At 42.3% G+C, this 24,892-nt stretch overlaps 1 protein-coding gene across 5 annotated transcripts in view; it reads right to left on the reverse strand.

The window, feature by feature from the left end:
* Positions 1-24,892, reverse strand: part of CSNK1A1 (casein kinase 1 alpha 1) — a 78,681-nt gene that overhangs the window by 52,674 nt on the left and 1,115 nt on the right. For all 5 annotated transcript variants that reach the window (XM_077327091.1, XM_077327089.1, XM_077327088.1 and 2 more), the window contains exons 2-4: positions 24,414-24,520; positions 8,618-8,744; positions 943-1,041 (exon numbers count right to left, since the gene is read on the reverse strand). In XM_077327091.1, coding sequence (XP_077183206.1) covers positions 943-1,041; positions 8,618-8,744; positions 24,414-24,520 — 333 coding nt within the window. The remainder of the gene's footprint in view (positions 1-942; positions 1,042-8,617; positions 8,745-24,413; positions 24,521-24,892) is intronic.

Genomic DNA, 24,892 nt, shown 5'->3' on the forward strand with positions numbered 1-24,892 from the left:
TATGCTGAACTGCTTTAACCAGAATTCAATAGTTTTTCTTTTTGTTCTAAAAGTAATGGCCCCAAGTTGGCATTCATACAGGCAAACAAAGGTAAACATTTTATAGCTAGCAGTATCTAAAGAATAAACATTCAAATGGCCTAGGAAGACTCCATGTGGGAATCTTGTTCCCAATAAAAGTATAATAACATACATTTGTCTTCAACTTTGTGAATCTCTATTTTATAGCATGCTTACTTGCATTGCCAATGCTGCCTGTCTGCCCGAGCTCCATGTAGAGTTTAGCAAATATTACTCCCACAAGCTATTCAAAAATATTTTCCAACAAAATTTCAAAAGGAACATGCATCTCCACTGAAATTAATGAATCAGCTTATTCGGCCCACACTTAAAAGTCCATGAAAATGTTAACAGTTTAGGTCTGTGAGTGTTAATCTACAACCAACTGCACTCTGAACTTCCATAAGCCTATGGAAGTGCAGAAAGCCGTTACATCAACAGTTATGCAAGTTATACTATTAGGGGCCAGTGGTTGCATAATAGATTGGTGACAGCCAATTTTAAGATTTTGGAAACTAGTAACTGAGATTTAACCATACTGGCTTAAATGTAATTCGCAAAGGAAATGGCACTGTATGGTAAGCAGTGGTACTGCAATTCACTGACTTAGAATAGGCAATTGAAGTGCGTGAACTTGGATTCTCAATCGGAAGTTAGTTATCCAATCATTATTTGGATCCTTAAGTGCCATAACTAAGATGGACAAAAGTTGAGACTGTAAATCTCTGCATTTAGCAGAATGACAAAAATCCCCAATTCTTGGCAAATAATTATGTTTAGCAATATCAAGCAATTAACTCAAGCTGCACAGCATTTCCATAAGATGTCATTCTCAGAGGCACTACCTTTTAATTCCTTCATGCAAAAATTTTTTAGACTAACCTTATTACAGTGACGCCCAATACCCATTAGGAAGTTATCTGGTTTAATGTCTCTGTGTATAAAATTCTTTGTATGCACATATTCAATTCTACTGATCATCTGTAAAAAAAGAAGAAAATGGTCAAGACTTAAGAGTTGAATACCAGCAATATTCAGACATATTTAAGCAAAGTTTAGCAGTAACTCATGACAAATAAATCAGTGACAGCCTGACCCTGGAACACATACCTGCTCTGGGGCTCCTTGTTCTCCCCTCCCCTTCTGAGACACCCATCCCCACAAAAACACACACGAACTCCTCCTCCCCATTTCCCCCTGCCCTTGCCCCCTTACTTCTCTTTTGATTGACCTCCTCCCTGGTCCCTCCATCTTTTCTCCCACCCCCACCCAGACTTCCTCCACCCTCTCCACGCCTGCGTGTGTGTGCAGACTGCTGCGCCAGCGCCACCCCTCCCGCCCCTCATGCCGTGGGCACTGGCTGCTTCAGCCTGGAACAGCCATTTTGGACGCCGAAGTGTACAACCTTACTCCAACAAGCATCTAGAGACCTCGGGCAGTGTTGGCTCAGCCACCTCTTGTGCTCCACAAGCTAGCTTGACCAGCTCCCGCACTCCATGTGTATCCCAAGGCCTTTGGCAGTTGTGGTGCTGACCAGTCTCCTCTTACTCCACCCTGCAGTTTTGTTTTGTTTTTCACAATGATGTGGGATGGATGAAAATGTCCTCTTTCCCCCCCTAGAAGAGACGGATCCTTAGCAAGTAAGTATTCAAAGATCATTCTCCCTCTAGGGGGCAAGGCCATCTTCTGGGACCTCCCCAAGCTGTGTCCCATTTCTGGGTAAGATCATTGTTCTATAATCTTGAGTTACATGGTGTAAACACCCTTTGTCCGAAGGCTGACAAGGTCTTTCCTTGAATTTTTAGAATCCCAGATGTCAGAGCTGCCACCTGTCTTCTTAACATGGCTGCCATTAACTTCCTTTTGACTCCATCTTGCAGGAATTCCAATACTTCTCTAATGTGTAGTGACATATAATGGACTTTCTTCCTCCTGCACCATGTAACAGATGCAGTTATATATTGTATTTGTTGACTTTCATGATGCCAGGATAGTATTCACCACCTCTGTACTGCATCCTTGCACCTGCAATTGATGTCACTCAATCTCCAGGTGGTTAATTTAGCCATTTTGGATCCTGATGCCACACTGGCCTTTGAATGAGCAGGTGTGGACATCATGGTAACTGCATTAGTAGTTGAATCAATAACCTTATCAGTGTCGAAAACCATGGCCTTCTTCACCAGAAAGGTCCAATGAGGATCACTTCTGCTGTTAGCTGTATTATTCTCTTTAGGACCTTTGGTAACACTGGCAGTGGAGGAAATGCATACAGCAGCACTTCTGGCCACTCTGCCATCAGTGCGTCTACTACCTCCACCTCTGGATATTAATATCTGGACACGATATCATCATATTTGTCTGTTCTCCTGAGACACGAAGAGATCTCTTTCCGTTATCCAGTAGAACACTTCCTTCTTCAATTGCAACTCAGCCAATTTGCTCTTTTGTTGTCTATTTTTCTTATGTGTTCTACTCTCATTGAGTTCAGGTTCTTCTCTGTCCACCTTTGGCATCTACTGTGGATTCTTGATGATTTTGAACCGCTCTGCTTGTTAAGATATTTTATTTATTTATTTATTTATTATATTTATATACCGCCCTCCCCAGAGGCTCAGGGTGGTTTACATAGGAACAAAGAACAATACATAAAACAGTCTATAAACAAGTGAATACCTTACAATAATAATACTAATAGTTGTAACCATATAACAATACAACAGTGCAAACAGATCCAGAGCATTGGTGGAATTCTGAGGGGGGGCAGGGGGGCGCAGGGGCCCTTCAATCGCTGTTGATTATGTCTGGGGTCAACCAAATGCCTGGTGGAAGAACTCCTTTTTGCAGGCCCTGAGGAACTGTTTAAGCTCCGTCAGGGCCTTGATCACCTCCAGGAGCTCATTCCACCAGGTGGGGGCCAGAACAGAGAATGCTCTGGCCCTGGTCGAAACCAGGCGGTAGAGTGCAGAGCTCTTTTGGGGGCATAGGCAGGGAGGCGATCCCTTAGGTACACTGGGCCCTGACCGCGTATGGCCTTGAAGGTAATTACCAGAACCTTTAGTCTGATCCGGAATTCAACTGGCAACCATTGCAGTTGGTGGAGAATAGGCAGGATGTGAGACCTCCACGATGTTGCTGTGAGGATCCTGGCCGCTGCATTTTGAACCAGCTGTAGTTTCCGGGTCAGGGCTAAGGGCAGGCCTGCGTAGAGCGAGTTACAAAAGTCCAGTCTAGAGGTGACCATCGCATGGACCACTGTGGCTAGGTATTCCGGGGCCAGCTAGGGCGCTTGTAGCTTGGCTTGGCCTTCACCGCTTCACTGTCAGTCCTGACCAACAGATGTTTCCTGTATAGCGCTGTCCAAAACTGCAGCAAAGCCAGATGAACTGCCCTCATCTCCAGAACATTTATGGTCAGTTTTGTCTCTTCTGGCTTTCAAAGTTGTAGTCCCAATGTGTCTGGTAGTGTTGTTCCCCAACCACAGAGACGTGCGTTGGTGAATATCTGAAGCTAGTTTTGTACCGCAAACTATTTCCCTTTGTTCAGATTCGACTGCCCTGTCCACCATCTGAGGCTTCTTTTTTACTTCCAATGTGACTACTACTTTTCTCATGGACTTGTTCAGTATCTGATATTGAAAAGGCCTCAAAAAGGTTTGTAGTACTATGGAGTGGAGCCTGGCCTAGATTCATTGTGTCCAGGCTAGAGGTCAACAGGCCCATCATACCTGCCAGCTCTAATACTTGCGTATGTCTTTTGATTTCTTGCCCCTTATCTAGTGCTGTTTCTTTGGTTTCATAAACAGTTTCATCTTTACTGTATCGATGATCACTCCTAGATGTTCTGTTACTTGGCTTGGTACCAAGGAACTCTTGGGCACATTGATCACGAATATGAATTCCTGGAAAATCTTTGTTTCTCTTGTGTGTTCATTGGCCCCCTCTACTGTCTGCGACCTTATTAACAAGTCATCCAAACATGGATATACATGAATACCCATACACCTGAGCACTGCTACTGGCACTTGTACTAGTTTTAAGAATGACCTTGGAGCTGTGGCTAAACCAAACAGAAGCGCCTTGTAATGATAATGCACATTTTTTACACCAAATCTTAGGTATCTTCTGTAGCTTGGTATTAAGGATACATGCAGATATGCTTCCTTTAAATCCAGGAATGTAAAAATGTTTGCTTGTACAGTCTCTGTAATCGATCTTAGCTTTTCCATTTGAAAATGTTTGATCTTTATGAACCTGTTTAAAAACTTTACATCTAGAACTGCTTTCCAGTCCCTTTTTGGTGTGAGGACTAGAAATATAATGGAGTAAGATCCCTGTTTTTGTTCTACCCAATGAGTTATTTATTATTAATTAATTATATTTCCATAATGATGTTCTCAGCATTTGCTGGCTCGTGGTGGTTCACAGCAAATCATAAAAACAATATCCCAACAATAAAACATTCCAAGTTAAAAGTTCCCCTAAAGGACTAACAATATTTATAACAATAATACTGATAAAATGGTGGTACAAATTTATAGAAATTCACTCCAAAATTTCTAGTAGTTGGCAACAGTTGATACATGTGGCCGAGGATGGTAGATGGAAGATTTATTTATATTTGTATATCACCCCTCCTTACGGCTCTGGGCGGCTTACATAAAACATTTTTGAACATTCATATAGAACACTATCAAAATCAATATAACAGTATAACAATAACAACAACATATCAACTGGAACAATTAGAACAGCATTTCAACAATAAATTGACAATCCCTCAGTAGGTTCGGTCCCTCAGTCTGGGGGGCACTAAATATAGCGGTTTAGCGGATTAGTACTTAATCCTAAACCTGGAGGGATATAGCTTTATTTTGAATCACATGATGTATTGCCACCTTTGTTGCTTCCCTTTTTTCTTTTTACTTTGCCTTTAGAGACACTGGCAGTCTTCAAGCAAAGGTTGGATACACAGTTTTCTTGGATGCTTTAGGATGCTTAGGGCTGATCCTGCGTAGAGCAGGGGGTTGGACTAGATGGCCTGAATGGCCCCTTCCAACTCTATGATTCTATGACATGACGAATCTTCCTGGTGGGAGTTTAATAATCTTGCTGCACCACTTCTTTGGACCACTGATCAACCTGTAGATCCTCCCATTTGCCTTTGAACAAGGTTAGCCAACCTCCCACCAGTGCCAGTCATGCTTTGGACTGGTTGCCTGCCTCTTCTGTTGTTTCCAGAGAATAATTTCTGTCCTCTATCCCTCATGAAAGGACTGTCTGTTGTGATAAGAAATGTCTTCTATTATCTTGCTGGAATCTTGGCAGGGTATGCTGTTTGCTTGAAGAAGTGTTAGCACCATAAGGATAGATTCAAATGAGTAACCGTGTGGTCTGAAGTAGCACAATAAAACTGTAGCACCTTTAACACCAACAAAGAAAGATTTTTTCAAGTCGTGAGCATTCGAGAGCAAGCACTCTTCCTCAGACTATGAACTGACCATCATGACACTGTCATCTCTCCCACCCCCACCCCGGGTGGGTCGAATATTCACTACAGTACATGATGGTCAGTTCATAATCTGAGGAAGAGTGCTTGCACTCGAAAGCTCACGCCTTGAATAAATCTTTCTTTGTTGGTCTTAGAGGTGCTACTGGACTCTGTTAGCACCATCTGTGAGGCTTCCATCTGTTCTTCTCAGAAATCTGGCATCACCTTCTTTTTGTCTTGTTTCCACAATAATTGTTTCTAGTGTTTCTCCAAACAGTTTTCCTTCTAAGAATGGATATGCTATCTCAATTGCCTTTGCCTTCATGTCTGCCTGCCAGGCCTTTAGCCATAATTCTCTCCTTGCTGCTGTGCTTGTAGCTAAGGCTCTTGATTTAAAGATTGTTCATGATGTTAGAAAGTTATTTTCTGTTTACTGTTATTAGTTACCTTTCATTCATTATAATCACTGAGTCTGGTGTATTATTCTGTTTACGTTCTATGTGAACCACTTTGGGGAGAACGGTATCCAAATGTAATAAATAAATAACAAATAGAAGAAGAAGAAGAAGAAGAGTTGGTTCTTATATGCCGCTTTTCCCTACCCGAAGGAGGCTCAAAGCGGCTTACAGTCGCCTTCCCATTCCTCTCCCCACAACAGACACCCTGTGAGGTGGGTGAGGCTGAGAGAGCCCTGATATCACTGCCCGGTCAGAACAGCTTTATCAGTGCCGTGGCGAGCCCAAGGTCACCCAGCTGGTTGCATGTGGGGGAGCGCAGAATCGAACCCGGCATGCCAGATTAGAAGTCCGCACTCCTAACCACTACACCAAACTGGCTCTGCTGCATCTAATGATGTAATCTGCCTAAAAAGCTAAAGCTTTTAATACTCTAGACTAACGATCCCCAACCTGTTGGCCTCCGTTGACTAACTGGAGGTGGGCCGCGAAGGACGCCTCCCCCCCCCCCCCGGCCCTTTACTTCATCCACAATCCGGCAGGCACACATGGGACTATCTCGTTGCAGAGAAACAAGCTCAGGGTTCCCATTGATTTGTCATTGTCATGAGTTAAATAAAATGTTCCTTATGTTCATTGTTGTGGCGTGTCTGTATCTTATTTTGAAGGGATGTTTAAACATTACCATAGCGACCAGAGTCAGAGAGCGTTAGGGCAGTGGGCCTCTGTAAAATTATCAAGCGTTGAGTGGTCCCCGGTGATAAAAAGGTTGGGGACCACTACCTTCTGCCATTCCTTTATCTTGTTCTGGAGCTAACTGTGAAATTTTGCGCATCCAATAATCACTGCTCTAGCTACCACAGAAGAAATAGACGTGGCTCTGGCCGCCATTGCCACTGCTTCAAATGTTTTCCGTAAGACAAAATCTGCCTTCCTGTCCATGTGATCAGTTACAGCCCACTCCCCTTCTTCTGACAGTAAGCCATAAATTTGTAATCCAATCACAGGCCCATCAACACTGGCAACTTCAAAACTTCTTCAGCATAATCTAGTAGAATACATTTTTCTGGCTGATGTAGGAAATGGCTTATTTGCGATAGCTTTCATCCATTCAGCTTTATATTGCTTTTCAAAATAAGGAGGCAATGGAAATGTTTTGGCATTGTGTTATCAGGTGGGAAGAATTCCTTGATTCCCTCTGGCCTACTAGAATCTTGCTTTTCAGAAGCTTTTGTCTCCAGCTTTGGTTTTAAATCTAAAGCTGACAAGCATTTATCTAACAGATACTGATAATCATCTGGGTTAAAACATCGTTTTGATTGTTCAGGTAACTTCATCTCTTCAACTGAGAGAAATTCTGCTTCTCCCTTAGATGACTCATCATCAGAATAGACAGAAGACTTTGTGGGGCTACAATATGGTCTGTTCTGTTCGGCTTTAGTTCTCCAAGATGCTCTTGGTTCCTCTTCAGAATCATGCCTGCTTCTGTACAAGGGGGAAGGGGAATGACTGCCCCCCCCCATGACAGTCCTATCCCTTCCTTCTCCTGCTATTCTTCTCTAGGGATAGCTGCCAGAAAACCTCTTTAATACAATTAAGTAAAACTGGAGAAATTTTAGATGGCCTAGAGGCTCTTACTGTACTCTCCGAAGTTTGCCTGGACTTCTCTATTGCAAGCAGATCTTGGTTGAGCTCTGATCCGTAGCATGCTGATCTCTTCAAAATGGCCACTGTGTGCCTCCATGCTTGAAGATGCCGCTTCCCTTTCATCTTTACCCAATTTGCAGCGTTTACTTCATGGGGAAGCCTGATTGTTGGTTGGGGAAGGGACACACCTTGAGGATGCACCTGCCACCTTTGCCACTTCCCATGATGGGAGCCTCTAATTTCCTTTCCGAAAGGAGAATAGCAACATCTCGCTCAATTTTCTCTTGGGAAGCTGAAAAGCAGTCCCTAAAATAGCCGCCAATTATTCTGCCAGGAGTTCTCTCCTTTCGGCTATGCTCCCCTCCACCTTTGCTGCCTTCTGCTTAGATGCAGAATAGAAACAGATTAGAAATATATAAAGAGAAGAAAAAGTAGAGCACTAGAGGCTTAATAGAGGTGCTTTAAACTGAGAAGGTCTGCAGCATTGCCTACACGCTGCTCTCCTCACTGAGGCAGAAAACAAACTGATCTTTGGGCGACTCCCACCTGAAATGTCAGGTAGAAGAACTTTGTTAAGTCCTACCTCCCTGACAGAACAGTGGAAATCACCCAGAAGATGTCATAACCCACTAGAGGGAGAACAGCAATCTGGAATTAGATTAAGGAATGTATATAGACACTGCCTATCCTTAGCACGTATAGCTTTCCTCTTCTCATTAATATATTGGACAAGTCTACAAATAAGGTTAAAAATATAACTGCTGGAAGGGCTGTGTCAATCACCATTTTCTATAATGCTGCTTGTGTACTATACACAGCTATTATCACTCCCACCCCCATCCCGGGTGGGTCGAATATTCACTAGAGTACATGAAACAAAGTTGTGCAGTCTGACCTACCTGGAAGAATTATACAAAGAGCACTTTCAAGCACTATAATTTCCCAGCTGTTACAAATGCACATACCTGGTCTGCTAACATAAGTACTGTTTTCATAGTGAATCTGCGAGAGCAAAAGTTGAACAGATCTTCAAGACTGGGTCCAAGCAGATCCATGACTAGAACATTGTAATCTTTCTCTTGTCCATACCACCTGGAAGGAAGCAGAAGCTATTAGCATTTTTTCAAACTGATCATTTCATTTTGTTAATCTCTCACAAAATACTTGTCAAGTCTGTTTTTTATCTTACAATATTTTTATTCATCCAATGAATTTTGCAGGTTCTTAAAAACACTCAATATTGTAACAGTTGGTCCTTATTAAAAATACAAAGACACATATGATATCCAGTACCTTGGTTTTTATCAAATCCCTCAAGAAAACAACAAAATAAATAACAACGAGTTATAATTTCTGGTCCACTTTTGCTTTCCAGAAGAGGAGTTGGATTTTATGCTTTGCTTTTCATTGACAAAAGGAATCTCAAAATAGCTTACAATTGCCTTCTCTTCCTCTTCCCAAAATAGACAATCTATAAGGTAGGTGAGGCTAAGAGAGCTTCTGAAAGGACTGCTTGGTCAGTACAGCACTATCAGGACTGTGAAGAGCTCAAGGTCACCCAGCTGGCTATATATGGAGCTGGGTCAGCTAATTTTTTGCCAGCTTTCTTTGCTTCAGTCAGAGCGGCCCTGCATGGGGTGGTGCTCACTGGGCGCACTGCCTCTCATTCTGGGACCCCCTAGCATTGCCTTCAGTTCCTTGTAGGAAGCCATATGGTTGATCAGTGCTCCACTGTGACTTCCAATGATCCAAAATGGCCACTGTGGCTTAATATGTGCCTAAATGGGCGCTCATTCTTCCTACTCCCTGTGCTCTTTTCCCTCCCCTCTGTGGTACCAAAGGGCAAAAAAAAAATGATTGAAAAGGTAAGGAGGGAAGTGGGGGGTTGAGGAGAGGCATGGTAAGTAATACAATCACAGGTCTTTGAGAAAAAGGCAAGAAAAGTAGCAGAAAGCACTAGCTACACTGCTCTCCCTCTCGAGGCAGGGGAAAGACTGGGGAATGAGATGCAGCACAGCACAGGAAGTGAGAGAGGATGCTTTAATTAACCCCTGCCTCCCTGAGAAGCTGAAAGGAAACCCCATTCTTGCAGATGTCCTCCGATCCAGGGGGAGAAGTACCCTGCACATTTTATAATATATTATTATTATTATGATATGGCTACCTATCTGTTAAAGTCATGACTTAGAAGTCACACTGATCTTTGATACAATCAGTTTTTTATCTTCCTTTGATGTAGAAGGGACTCAATTGATCACACAATCCACAAGATCAATAGAAATAAACATTTCATTGCATTTGGGCCATTGCCCCAATTTGAGAAGCCACTACCAGGTATACAAAGCTAATCAAGATTCCGGTAGAGCACAAAATCCAAATTTCAGATTACAAAGTAACGAGAAGATCAGACATGCAAAAACTAGGGCCAGGGAGACTGGAAGAAAGATATAATTAAAGGAACTGAACACAGGAAATGAACAACTGCATAAACCAAATAGTTGCCACCAAGGAGAAGTCTTTCAGAGATTTAGAAACCTACCCAGCACAAGTGAACTGTACCAGATTACTTGATGCCAACCAACAATTTTTGTGAATTTTTCTGTTCTAACTGCCAGAATTAAAATCATTTAGCAGTGACTCATTGTATGATGGTAAGCAGCCCTACTTCCACCAAGGAATTCATTGTATGTAGCATTTTGCAATAAGCATAAGCAGTGTTTGCTAAATTCACGAGTCAGAATTATGCATGCATATGTTCCCCAAACGTAATTTGTGTTCTTTAGATAAGGAAGTTTCGAATGTGAACCAGGCTAGAGTACTACCAGACTGGAACTTGACATTTAAAAAAGCAGAATGCGGACAGATGGTTTAGCCCAGAATGGTGCAACTGAGCACAATAGTAACCATCAAGTGTTTAAAGAAAATGGGCAGGGCAAAGTAAGGTTGTTGCCCTTCTGACTGGCCATTGGACAGGCCATGCATATTTTTAAAAACACTGGTTTGACAGTGGCTGCCATCTCACCTCCATCTCCTTAGGAGCCATCTTGTAGCTGTACTCACCAAATGTAATAATTCTGAAGATGCCTACACACTCAAAAAAGTTATGTGTTCCTGCTTGAGTAATTTGATTTTGCAGTGAGCAACAGAGTTTAACATGTTTTATCGAAGAATGATCATGATCACTGCATAGTATTAGTACGGGCAGTATAAGCAAAATTGCCTTCAACTGTATAGCAGTACTGACAACGTATTTGTTAGCTGAAAGGATATGGTACATACAGCAGTATCTCAAGACATAAAAATTGACTAAGTTTGAGATACTGCACTAGCAATGTGAAGGACTGGAAAAGAACGCAGAATAAATTTCCGGGGAACTGCCCCCTGCATTCATTCCCCCCTCCAAATTTTTGATAAAAAATTGAAAGTTTTGAGGAAATACTGAAAAAATTCCTGGTTTCTTTTCTTTTTGAATGAGTGAATGACATTTGAAGGCAAGGTGGTAATGCAATGGGCATATAGAAAAATTGTAAGTTTAATTGAGAACTCAGCTGTAACTAGATAGCAAAAATAGAAGTACATGCGCTAAGAGGTACATCAATTTGCAGTTCTCTTAAATATTGTATATATTTACAATGTTGTTTGTGCAAAACTAAGGCATTTGTAACTTTTGAACTCCATAAACATCTAACAGAAGAAGAGTTGGTTTTTATATGCCACCTTTCTCTCCCCAAAGGAGTCTCAAAGCGGCTCACAGTAGCCTTCCCTTTCCTCTCCCCACAATAGACAACCTGTGGGGTAGGTGAGGCTGAGAAAGCCTTGATATTACTGCTCCATCGGAACAGCTTTATCAGTGTTGTGGCAAGCCCAAGGTCACCCAGCTGGTTTCACGCAGGGGAGTTCGAAATCAAACCTGGCTCGCCAGTCAGAAGTTGAAATCAAACCTGGCTCGCCAGTTAGAAGTCTGCACTCCTACAACAATGCTAAGTTATGTATAATGAATTCTGTTGTTACCTGTGCTGAGCCGACTGGGAAGGGCAGGTTACAAAATTAAAATTATTATGCTGTTAAAGCAGTAAAACTAGTTTTGGTTTGAAAGGACAGTAAAAATTGCATGTAGTTGCAATATTTTCCCATAATTTCAAAATTTCCAGCCATTTTACCTCCCTAACTGCTGCACCATTTAGCTGCATCTATGCTTCTGTTGCTGTAATGCTGCTACACTACTACATTTTTAAAAATGGCATCATGTGGCTAGGTCTTGTGGCAAGAATATGTGCACATTTCCACCATGACAGCCTGGTAACACTATTGGATTGTGCTCTAAATAAAGCTTTGGAAAAGGCAATTTTGGGAAAGAGTGCACTGAAGACGTGGAAAGAACAATTAGATGACAACACTGTGTGGATGCTCAACAAAAAGAGCACTCCAGTTAGAAAACCAAACAGGAGGAAAACATACACACGGAGGCCTGTTAGCATCAGTAGTGATGTCACTTCAAGTGACATGTTACTTCTGGGGGCCTGGCAAGGAGGTGTGGCCATCTGACATCAATTCTAGGAATCCCTGAAGCATGAGCATTTATTTCTGGGGCTCCACCATGGTCAAAAGTTACTACCTTGCTTTTGATAAGGTTCCACGTGCTATTCTTATTGACAAGTTGGTAAAATGAGGTATGGATCCTATTACTGTTAGATGGATTGGTTGACAGATCACAACCAAAGGGTGCTTGTAAATGGTTCCTCATCTTCTTGGAGGGGACTGACCAGTGCCTCAGGAATCTATCCTGGGCCCTGTGTTGTTCAACATATTTATAAATGATTTAGATTTAGATGAAGTAATGGAGGATGTACTTCTTAAATTTGCAGGTGACAAACTGGGAGGGGTAGCAAACACACCAGAAGACAGAATCAGAATATAAGATGATCCTGATAACCTAGAAAATTGGGCTAAAATGAATAAAATGAATTTTAATAGTGATAAATGTTCTTCATTTAGGTAAGAAAAATCAAATAGATCACTATAGGATGGGCAAGACGTGTTTTGGCAGTAGTACATGTGAAAAAGGTCTTAGTAGACAAGACACTGAACATGAGTCAGCAGTGTGACTCAGTGGCTAAAAAGGCGAACGGATTAGGCTGTATAAAAAGAAATATAGTGTCCCGATTACATGAAGTAATCTTACCACCTTACTCTGCTCTGGTAAAACCTCACTTGGAGCGGGCGCGGCCCCAATTCCCTCTCCCCGCCCTCACGCAGTAAGAAGCTTCCCGGGCCGCAAGCTTGCGGCCTGGGAAGTTTTTTACTGCGGGGGGGGGGGGAGAGGGAGCCGCGGCCCGGCGCCATGGCCTTCGCGGCCCGGCATCGGGCCGCGGGCCGCAGGTTGGGGACCACTGCAGTGGATGGCTATTAAGATGGTGAGGGGTTTGGAGACCAAGTTGAATGAGGAAAGGTTGAGGGAGCTTGTCAGTTTACCCTGGAGGGAAGATGACTAAGAGGGGAATATGATAATCATCTTCAAATACTTGGAAGGGTTGTCAAATAGAACAGTGGCCCCCAACCCCCGGTCCGGGGACCAATACCGGTCCGTTGATCAGTCAGTACTGAGTCACAGCTCCTCCTCCTCCTCCCTGGCTGCTGCCTCAGGGGCTACCCTGCCACTCTGCCACCGGCTCACCTTTGGTACTCTCCAGCAGCTGCCATGGTATTGTTATGTTCACCTATATTGCCTTCCATGAATGTACCGTAATAATTTGAACAAATGGTAAGGAACTAAGTAGTTGTCAGCTGCACTCCTATGTCAAATATGCCTTCACTGACATGCTTACTTTCCCCTTTTGCTTTCCAACACCCAAATATAAATTAGTATATACTCGCATATAAACCGACCCACATATAACCCAAGACACCTAATTTCACCACAAAATCTGGGCAAACTTATTGATTAGCATATAAGCTGAGGGCGGGAAATGCTCCATTATCACCATCCAGCCTCCCCCCCACCCCCGCAACAAATACAGAAAGTCAAGAGGATGAATAGCTGCTGGTTTTTGTACCCCACTTTTCACTAACCAAAGGAGTCTCAAGGCGGCTTACAATTGTCTTCCCTTCCTCTCAATGCCAGACACCCTGAGAGAGCTCTGACAGAACTGCTCTGTGAGAACAGCTGTGGCACGAAAACTAAACAGTGCCCCCAGGCCAGCAAACCAGAGCAGAACAACAGTACCCAAAGTTGTCAACCTACTACAACAAGTACAACAGCTACCAAACTGGGAGAATGGACAACTCTAATTATAACTGCAGTGACCCCCCCCAGAATAAAACACTGAAATAAAGAATTGTAAAAATGAACACTGAAAGAAAGAACTGTAAAAATCAACTTTTAAAAGAAACACAACCCCAAGAAGAAAAGGCAAACAATGATGCCCCTCAGATAAGCAAAGAAACACTAGGAGAAAGAAACAGTAAATCCCAAAGCACCCCCAAAACCCAACTCACCCACAGAAACCAAAATCAAGCTATCATTCAGAGCACAGAGGAGCATTTCCATTATCTTTGCTCTCCCCTTCACTCCCATAAGGACTTAAGAGGTATCATTTCAGATGCCAACTTTCTCTTTTAAAAAAAAAAAAGGGGGGGGAATGATGGTTTTTGAATTTTCCAAATATTTCTGCTTGGCCAAGAGGAGTGTGTGAAGCATAAATGCACTGCCCAAGCCCCTTGGGTTTAAAGACTGGTAGCAAAATATTCCCCTCCCTGAAGCCAGTTCCCAACCTCTAAATGGGCAAGCAGCACACATATTTGATCCCTTAACCCACACTTCCCTATGTATTTTACATCTAAGTAGGAGTGGGAAAAATCCAGATACCTGGTCATCAATACACCTGAAAGTCGGACCTTGGCAATGAAGCCTGGCTTTTTAAATGATTGTCTCCAAATTCAGAATATTTTCTGTTTAACGTTACAATAATCACCTATCTATCTTAAAACTCTATGGCACACAGTGGTGAACAGAAAATTTAAATAAGAATCCTGCTTTTTACATGAACACAGAATTCACTGCATGAAATGACAAATGTCTGTCCATCAGACAGTACAGAACTCTACCCCATTCTGAACTGTACTAGGAACAGATAAAAATATAACACATCACTTAAAAGTCTAGTCACATGGACAGATCCCTCTGCTGTTATCTTTAGCTAAGGTTAACCTATATTTTAGTTATAGGAAGAGAAATTACGGACACCATTTTTAACAATCAAGCTAACAGCCACAAGCCATAAATTGGATAGAAATGTGGCATAAAAAGGTAAAGGTATCCCCTGTGCAAGCACCGAGTCATATCTGACACTTGGGGTGACGCCCTCCAGCGTTTTCATGGCAGACTCAATACGGGGTGGTTTGCCAGTGCCTTCCCCAGTCATGACCGTTTACCCCCCAGCAAGCTGGGTACTCATTTTACCGACCTCGGAAGGATGGAAGGCTGAGTCAACCTTGAGCCGGCTGCTGGGATTGAACTCCCAACCTCATGGGCAAAGCTTTCAGACGGCTGCCTTACCACTCTGCGCCACAAGAGGCTCTAGAAATGTGGCATAGAAATGTTTTAAACAAATAAAAAAGCCAATTGAGATTTCAATTCTAGTGAGAGATTACACGTTTCCCCGTTAGTAAGTTCTAATCATAGCATCTAGCTATGGTGATCTATGCGACGGTCACCTCCTGGCTAGACTTCTGTAACACTCTATGTGGGACTGCCCTTGTCCCTGACCCGGAAACTGCAACTGGTACAAAATGCAGCTGGTAGAGTTCTCACAGGAACATCTTGGAAGGCTCATATCCAGCCTCTGCTGAAGCAGCTGCATTGGCTGCCAGTTGCAGCGCGGATCCGGTCCAAGGTTTTGACCTTCAAGGCTGTTCGCAGTCTGGGACCAACATATCTGAGGGACCACCTATTGCCCTATGCCCCCACAGCCCCTTGCATTCTGCGTGTACCAACCTGTTGGTTGTTCCCAGCGCCAGGAAAGCTCACCTGGCCTCAACCAGGGCCTTTCGATCCTGGCCCCTACCCGGCTCCTGTGGGCCCTGCGGGAATTGTCAGTTTTCTGTAGGGCCTATAAGGCGGAGCTCTTCTGCCGGGTATATGGTTGAGGCCAGTGAAGGAAGATCTAATGCAGTGGGTCCCAAACCTTTTTTTTCACCGGGGACCACTCAATGCTTGACAATTTTACTGAGGCCCGGTGGGGGGGGGGGGGTAGTTTACTTCTCTACTCTCAACCACTGCCCTGACGCTCTCTGATCGCTATGGTAATGTTTAAACATCCCTTCAAAATAAGATACAGACACGCCACAACAATGAACATAAGGAACTTTATTTTCATGGAAATTTTAACTCATGACAATGGGGATCACTAATCTAATGGACTAACCCCCTTAGGATGTGACATAGCCCCCTGCTACCCCAGGAGCAAGTGTATCAGCATGGGGAGGCTGAGATTTTTACTGCCATGTGTTTAAGTAAGTGTTTTGGAAAGTTTTATTGGTATTTTAATGGAATTTTATTGTTACAGGGTTTTATCAATTGTTACCCATCACAAACCAGTTACCAGGACTGGCTGGATATAAATTCACATATAAATAAATAAAATAATCAAAAATATGCACATCACATTTTATCATACATTAGTCAATGAGGTTTATAAACCAAGTATTGCAAATCAAGGTTACAATAACAGAATTTCCATAATTATAAAGAAGCTTTAGAGTAGGTCTTGACAAACTTTATTTGATTTTATGAGCCAGCTTGAAAACTAAGAAGCCAGGCATATTTTAAGAACTTATTATCACCACAAAACACTTTAATTTGTCATTTGTTACACTATAACATAAACTTTTAATGCACAAATAAATATAGGGTAGCCCTGCCTGTCATCACAACAAAAGGCTAACCTATATCCCTCATTCAGATAAGATTCTACCAAGAGGCACTTACCAAAAATTCAGATAAGAATTACCAAGAGGCACTTACCAAAAATGGTTGCTGAAAAGTCTAGACACCACATTGAAATTTCTACATGCCATGGCACCCAGGATTTATTAAACCTAGCTTTAGATCTTCAGTAAGTTGAAAAAGACCTCTCTAAAAACTGTAATTCTTAAATTAATATTATTGAAGCAACATGCTAGCAAATATTCAGATTATGATCCAAATTATACCTTCTGTGTATCATCTGTATTATATGTATGACCTTATTTGTATACTACTCCCACAGAAATCCTAAAAGCACCAACTGCCTTGATCTACAGTTGTGTTAGAAACCATGAGTTATTTTCAGAAACAACCAATCAAGCTAAAGGATCTGTAACTTTTCTGAAGAAAAGCAGAATTCTGTTCATGCACACAGACTTCACTGTATGGCACTTGGGATCTTGGCTTGTACTACAGCAACAAGTTTCGGTACATGCTAGAAAGGATGGCATAACTTGTGACATAAATGTGACAACAATAATGTATGTTATCTAGAATCAAATTACAACACCGTTTTCATTCTGATTTCAGTGCATGACCGGCCTCAAAGCCAGTATTCAGAAAAACAACTGAGCAATTTTTACTTACAACAAAAACACATGCAGCTAATATGAGTACCTAATTGTATAGCTAGGAGATTCTCTGTATTTGAGCAAAATTTTGCCTCAATCATATTTTTAAAGTTCAATATGATAAACATATATTCTCAGACAATAATCCCAGATGGCTGCCTGAGTCAACCTGTAACCACATACTCTAATTACATCTGGATTAGATTACCACAGTAAACTCTCCATGGGACTTCAATTGGTCTGAATGCTGCAGCCAGAATATTGACTGTAACGTGTCAAGAGATCATACCACTAGAGGTTTGGTCCATCAAAAACTGATTCCCAGTTTGTTTCCAGTCACAACTCAAGGTGCTGCTATTGACCTTTAAATCCCTATTTGTTTTGAGACCAATCTATTCCCTTATGAACCTATCTAATGACTACAGCCATGTTCTCAGGCCTTACTTTGGATGTCTAAGCCTTTTATTGTATTTATTAAGATTTTTATACCGTCCTAACATACAGATCTGAGTGGTTTACATAAAATGAGATTTGAGATTTGGTGGGTAGCAACCTAGGAAAGGACATTCATAACTCTAGAATGGTATCCTGATTGACTTGCCTGCCCCTTCTACAAACAGATCAGACTGTTTGGCATTTCCTCAGTGATCCCTCCTTCCAGCCAAATGTTCAATTATTGTTTTTATGCTTCTGTATGCATATTTTAGCTCTAGCTTTGTTTAAATTATGCACTTTTGTTTATTTTAATGCTAATATGATAGTATGTATGTTTTTAATTTGTTACCTTGGTAGCCCATATGACAGCATTTCCCAACCAGGGGTCCATGGATCCCAGAGGTCCTCGGAAGAGGGGGGGTGTTGGAAGGGCTCCCTGGCATAACTCCTGCTGCCTTAGCTAGGCTTGGGAACTGGCCATTTCCCTCATTCCCCCTTCACCTCAAGCATGAGCAGTTTAGTTCACTGACAATTTTCCTGGCTCAGAGGAGGTAGAGCCTGTATACTTATTCCCAACTTAAACTGCCTCTTGTCTCTCCCCTGCCCACAGTCCTTGTCATGCCTGCTTGTTAATATTTATGCTCTTTGGAGAATGTTTCTTTCCTGCAGCGCTATTGGGAGGTTCTGTTTTTCTGCCTAAAACTGTGAGTGTTGGGAAGGAAAGTGATCCAGGGTTTGTGTGGGGAGGATGGCTGGGAGGGGTTGGTCAAAAGGTTGGAAAACACTGGCTTATGAGGACAGATAGGCAAGATCCAAAGCTTGTATAATATTAGTTTCAGCAGAATATAAAACAAGACAGTAGCTTAACAGTATAAAGCTTTGTGGGACCTTCCAGTGTAACAAAATTTAGCCCAGCATAAACTTTCATGAATCATTTCACCCATGCATTTGATGAAGTTCTGACTAACAGCTAAGAAACAGGAACAAAAGTTATTCTTTCAGGGTGTGACTAGACTCCTGATTTATACTGATTCTCTTGAAACTTTCTCCCCCCATTTTCTACCCACCCCACTGTTTGAAAAGCAATGTATATATATTTTTTAAAAGTTGTTCCATCCTACAGCTTAAAGACTGGACAGAATTCAGCAGTTCAGTTTCTCTAAGCAAGAACTGATAATGAATAATGAGCAGCAACAAAAAAAACATCAAGTTTCCAGCCATACCATAATCAGTAAATTATCTTCAAGAGTACCACAAACCATAATTTAGCCACAGGTAAGCATTCTGAATTTAATGTATTGCTATCTGTGGGCATTACTAAAAAATCACCAAAGTTCTGTAGTACATTTTATGCATCGTTCTCAGTTATACTGAAGATGTTTCAATAGCAACAATTTTTAAGATCTCACAGCAACATTTCATCCACATTAGATTACTGCACTGAGCTTTACACAGAAATGTCAACCTTTCCAAAATGCCGGCTCTTGATAGGGAGGAGATGCAGGGATCATATCATGTGCATGAAGATCTACAGCTGCTGCCCATTTATTTCTAGCCAAAATTCAAGAAGCTGATTCTTTCTGACCTTTAAAGCCCTAAATGGCTTGGAGCCACCGTACTTGAAAGATTACTTTCTCTCATATTGTCCAGCCCACCAGTTAAGATCTGTCTCACAAGCCCTTTTATCTGTGCCTCCAACTTCAGAGGTGAGGCAGGTAGCAACCAGAAACAGAGCTTTTTCAGTAGTGGCAACCACTTGTGGAATGCCCTTCCCTTTAGCCTTGCCTGGCTCCTATGTTATTGTCTTATATAGGCAACAGGCTAAAATGTTTCTGTTCAGCCAGGATTTTAACCAAATGATTTATTTTCTAATATTACTATTATTTTAAGCTGCCTGTGATCTATTTTTCTGCTGGGATGAGTTTTTTTTAAATACTGGAATTTAATTAATATTTTATTTTGTACGCTGTCTCTGGTGTGTTCCCAGAAAGGCAGCATAATAAATGAAAATAACTCTAAAATTCAAGCCATTGAGTTTTTCAACATAAGAAGAAAAGCAGTCTTGCCATCTTCTCAACACCTAGCTTTGAATCACTCCACTTTGTCACTGGTAATAACTGTATTTATAATTTGTCAATTCAGACATTTTAAATCATAGATAGTACAAATATTAGTTTGTAAACCACTCCAAACATGGGTTTGGATTCTGACTTATCAACCAAATGCAAGCTGTGGCTTGTCAATTAAGATATTATGCCAAATACTACTTAGCACTTTTAACTAAGTTTGGTACACTCTAAAAGTGTAGAAAAGTATAGCAGGCGTTTTATCCCCAATGGAGATTTCAAAGTGGCTTTTATCATTCTCCTACCCACCAATTTACCACAACAACCACCTTATGATTGGGCCCAAATCATTCATAAAGCTTCCATGGTAGAATAGAGATCTGAACCTGAGACCCACAGATTCTAGTTTAACACTCTACCCACTACATTATGCTGGCTTTAATGTTCTTCTTTTTAGAATTTCCATGTTAATCATCAGCATTCACAACATAAATGTTCATGGTTGTGTGCAATAAAAAAGGCAATTAATTACTTTTGAGGCAGAGCAGCACAACCAAACCTATAACCCTCCACTAAATGAAAAATCGCCCTCACATCCAAGCATATTTCACCACTACTCCCAAATCCAATCAAATTAATTTCACTGGCACCAACTGTGTGTTATGCACAATATTTAACTGGCCAGATTAAAAAGAATTTCTGAAAACACTTTTTAGCTCCACCCATTATTTTGGATGTGTGTGTGTGTGCACACTTATAAACTGGAAAGTGTGATGTACACAATATTCAAACAAGAAAATCGACTCCTTTGTGTGTCCCACAGGGTGCGGTCCTCTCCACCATGCTGTTTAACATCTTTATGTTAAACATATGGCACAGCTGGTCCAGAGCTATGGGCTGAGTTGTCACCAATATGCAGATGACACCCAGCTCTATCTCTTCATGGACAGCCGCCTGAACTCCCCCGCCCCAATATATTTGCCAGATATTTGGAAGCTGTGGCTCAACCTCTCCAAACGAAGGTCCTGTGGCTGGGCAAGAAGGTGGAAGGACAGGAAGCGCACTACACATCTTATCAGAGGTTCAGCCTAACATCTCAGCCTCAGCGAGGAATTTGGGGGTGACTCTGGATGCCTCCTTATCTATGAAGGCCCAGGATTGAGGTGGGTTGGCCATCCTTGTGCTTTTAGCTCTGTTGGCCGCATCTGACGTGGTCAACCATGAGCTATTGGCCACCGCCTCGCTGGAATAGGAATCAGGGGGACTGTGCTGCAATGGCTGGCGTCCTTTATCCGGAACCAGACACAGAGGATTGCTTTGGGGGATGAGTTGTTGGATGCTTTTGGGCTCCCTTGTGGGGTGCCACAACATAAGGGGGATCCACTCCCCCATATTGTTTAATATCTATATGCACCCTCTAGCTCAGCTGGTCCGGAGTTACGGGCTGGGTTGTCACCAATATGTGGATGGCACCCAGTTCTATCTCCTAAAGGACAGCCATCTGGACTCCCCCCTGAATACATCTGCTGGTTGTTTGGAAGCAGTGGCAGGGTGGATCAGGCAGAGCCATCTGGAACCCCTCCAAGACAGAGGTCCTGTGGCTGGGAAGACGAGGGCAGGATCAGAAAGTGCACCTCCCATGCCTGGACGGGATGTGATTAACACCTGCACAGACTGCCAGAAATTGGGGAGTGATCTTTGATGCCTCCCTTTCTAAAGAGGCTCAGGTCACAAGGGTAGCCCAGAAGGCGTTTTTTCCACCTATGCCAAGCATGGCTAATAGCACCCTATCTGTCTTCTGAACACCTGGCCACAGTGATCCATGCAACTGTCACTTACAGGTTGGACTTCTGTAACTCTCTCTATGTGGGCCTAATCTTGGCTTTGACCCAGAAATTACAGCTGGTATAGAATGCGGATGTGAGAGTCCTCACTAGGTCACCTTGGAGGGTCCATATTCAGCCAGTATTGCATCATCTTCATTGGTTACCAGATTTCTGAACTTTTGGGCGCAAGTTAGACAGGAGGTGGGAGTGAGAACTCTATTGTACCACCATCTTTCATAATCTGTTTTAGTGTGTTAAGGGATTTTTTAGGAGTTGTATTGTATTTTATTGTAAACTGCCGACAATTGAGAGCAGCAGTATATGAATTCAAAAATAAATAAATAAATAAAATACAGCTGCTAAAGTCTTCACCAGGTCACCATGGAGAACCCATATCCAGCCTGTGCATTGATTGCAATCTTGGCCCAGATCAGGTTCAAGGTTTTGACCTTTAAGGCCATCCACAGCTTGGAACTGGGTGCCACCCACAGGGCCTTTCGCTCTGCTGGTACTAATCTGTTGGTGGTTCCTGGCCCCAGGGATGTCCGCCTGGCCTAAACGAGGGCCAGGCTTTTTTGGTCCTGGCCCAACCTGTTGGAATGAGCTCTCAACAGAACTGATGACTGATGGAACTGTCACAGTTCTGCAGGGCCTGTAAAACAGCTCTTCCACCAGGTCCTGGGTTGAGGCCAGAGTAAGATCAAAGTGCCCCCCCCCCTCAAGCTAGGGCATGTACATAATTGTTTCCCACCATGGTTGGTCTGCTTGGAAGTTAGACTGCAGGGCTTTTATGACATTCCTATATCCCCCGCAGGGCTTTACGCTCTGCGGGGGCTAACCTATTGGTCATTCCCGGCCCCAAGGAAGCCCGCCTGGCCTTGACCAGGGCCAGGGCCTTTTCGGTCCCGGCCCCAACCTGGTGGAATGAGCTCCCGGAAGAGCTGAGGGCCCTGCAAGAATTACCAGCATTCCGCAGGGCCTGTAAGACGGAGCTCTTCCGCCAGGCTTATAAGTGAGGCCGGGCGGAAAGAAGATCAGCCCCCCCCCTCACAAACTGGTGGTAGAGAGTGTCACCCCCCTCCTGTAGGAGGATGCGGAGACCAAATGAGCAGATTAAGCCATCGTTGTTGCCATTATTGTAAATTATCGGATCTTATTGTTATTTTATGGTTTTAGGGGACGGGGTTATGTAAGCCGCCTCGAGCCTTCGGGGGGAGGCGGGGTATAAATATAATTATAATGATAATGATAATAATACTTTTAGGGTTGTTGGGGTTTTCACATTGAGATTTTATTAGCTTTTCAATGTTTTAGTTGTGTGCCACCACAAGTCATTGGAGAAGTAGCGGGGTATAAATCCAACCATAAATAAATAAATGTCCACATTCAAGAGCAGTCTCACAAAAGGCACATTGATTATATTGAATAATATAAATGCCATATACAGATCACCACTTTGCCAAATAACAAACTTGTTTGAAAACAGGAGTCTTTAAAAGATCTTTAGAAACAAAGATGCCTTCCACTCTGCATCAGACAGAGCACAGGTCTGAACAGCATGTCTGATATTATTAATCTGAAAATGGATGAAAACCCAACAACAGAAAATTTGTTTTGTAATTAATGCCATTTTATCCCTACAGCTGCACAATGTAATTAAAACTGGGAGAGGGAGGGCAGCAAAGCATGATGCTTCATATAGCCTTATATTGATTTTGTAAGGTATTTTAGACACCATGCAACCTTGAAGTATACATGTTTTATGACATTTGAACAGCAGATGTTACTCACTACTAAGGCATGAACGCTGCTTAACTGTTTAGCATAGAATTTAAACAGAATAACCAAATGAAGTATCTTAAATAAGTTTGTTATCCTTGGTCTTGGAAAATACTACAAGATGCTACACTCCTAAATATATGGAGAAGTTTAGAATGGCTTGCTATCAAAGCCCATCAAAGCTCCTATCCATATATCTCCAACTATTATTTAGCATTAGTAAAAAGCAGAAACCAAACCCATGAAGATTTGGTCAAAATACTTTGTAGCACTGCATGTAAAATTGAGCAGTAGTAAGATATTCTTGAGAGAATCCCTGAAGCAAGACAACGCACAAAGTTTAAGCAAACTGCCTATTATATTCATCCTAAGAACACAGGTTAATTCTAAGTCTCAACCTCCAGCCCACTCATTAACCCCACACAAAAAACAGATCACCCATTTCTCAATTATACCCCCATACTAAGAATTCTAGAAAATCATTGTTCCCAATAAGCAAACAGCAAATAAACTGTTACATGGCAGTGTACTATTACCAAGTATCCAGTGACGCATGTATTGTTAGTTACAGAAAGAGGCTTCATCCAAGCCCTCTCCCCAGTTCTCAGAAGCCCAAATCTTTCTAATGTAATATTTATTCTGGAAATGGATAGTGAAATAGCAGATAAATATATTACACTTTCCACCGGATTATGATCAAGGTTTAAGTACTAACATCCGCCATTTTCTAAGGAGAGGAGACAGACATGTTGGAACAAAAACACAAAAGAGAGCAGCCATTTCCATTGGCACATCTCAGTCCTCGCTTCTTAGTAGCCAGCAACTCAGATTCAATGACTGCAATATAAACAAGAATTAAGAGTCGAGTTGTGGTGGGTAGGGGGAACAATCAGCTGGAGAAGGATCTTTCATGCTCGTTTTTTAGAAGCGGCTTATTATAACTCTTAAGACTTCCAAGGTAACATACACCATACTTCCTGTACTGCACGCACCCACACACACACATCAACCCTCTGGAAAGCGAGAGAAGGATTCTGCTTCCTATGAGCTATAATTCTTACCGTATGTGAGGGATGCCAACTCCCCCTTGCAGAATCTTGTACAGTTTGCTTTCATATAGCAGCTGGGGATGCCTGGCCTTCTGTGACTCCAACTTCACAGCCACTTCCTGCAGTGCAGAGGAGACACGGGTGAGAGATCTGCTTGACTAAGAGGACCCCATCTCTGCTCCAGGAAATATTACAGGCAAAACTTCTACAAGAGAAAATCCTCTGAAATGGCAGACTGTCAACTTGCCACACAGTGGTAACCTCCACATAAATATCCACTGGGGAGAAAAAAGTCTATTAATGTGAACATATTCTGTCAAAGAATGCTTAGAAGCTTTCCTTCTCCTTTAAAACATTAAGAGAGAAAAAGAGCCCGATAAGGGATCCCCCCCAAAAAAACCATGAGGACTATAGACTTTTCTCTCCTGACCCTCAGTAACCAGAAGTCTTATTTAGAACTTACAACTTTGTTCAGCTACAATGTTTTCTAA

Source organism: Paroedura picta, chromosome 3 (assembly GCF_049243985.1).
Source record: "Paroedura picta isolate Pp20150507F chromosome 3, Ppicta_v3.0, whole genome shotgun sequence".
NCBI classification, from domain to species: Eukaryota; Metazoa; Chordata; class Lepidosauria; order Squamata; family Gekkonidae; genus Paroedura; species Paroedura picta.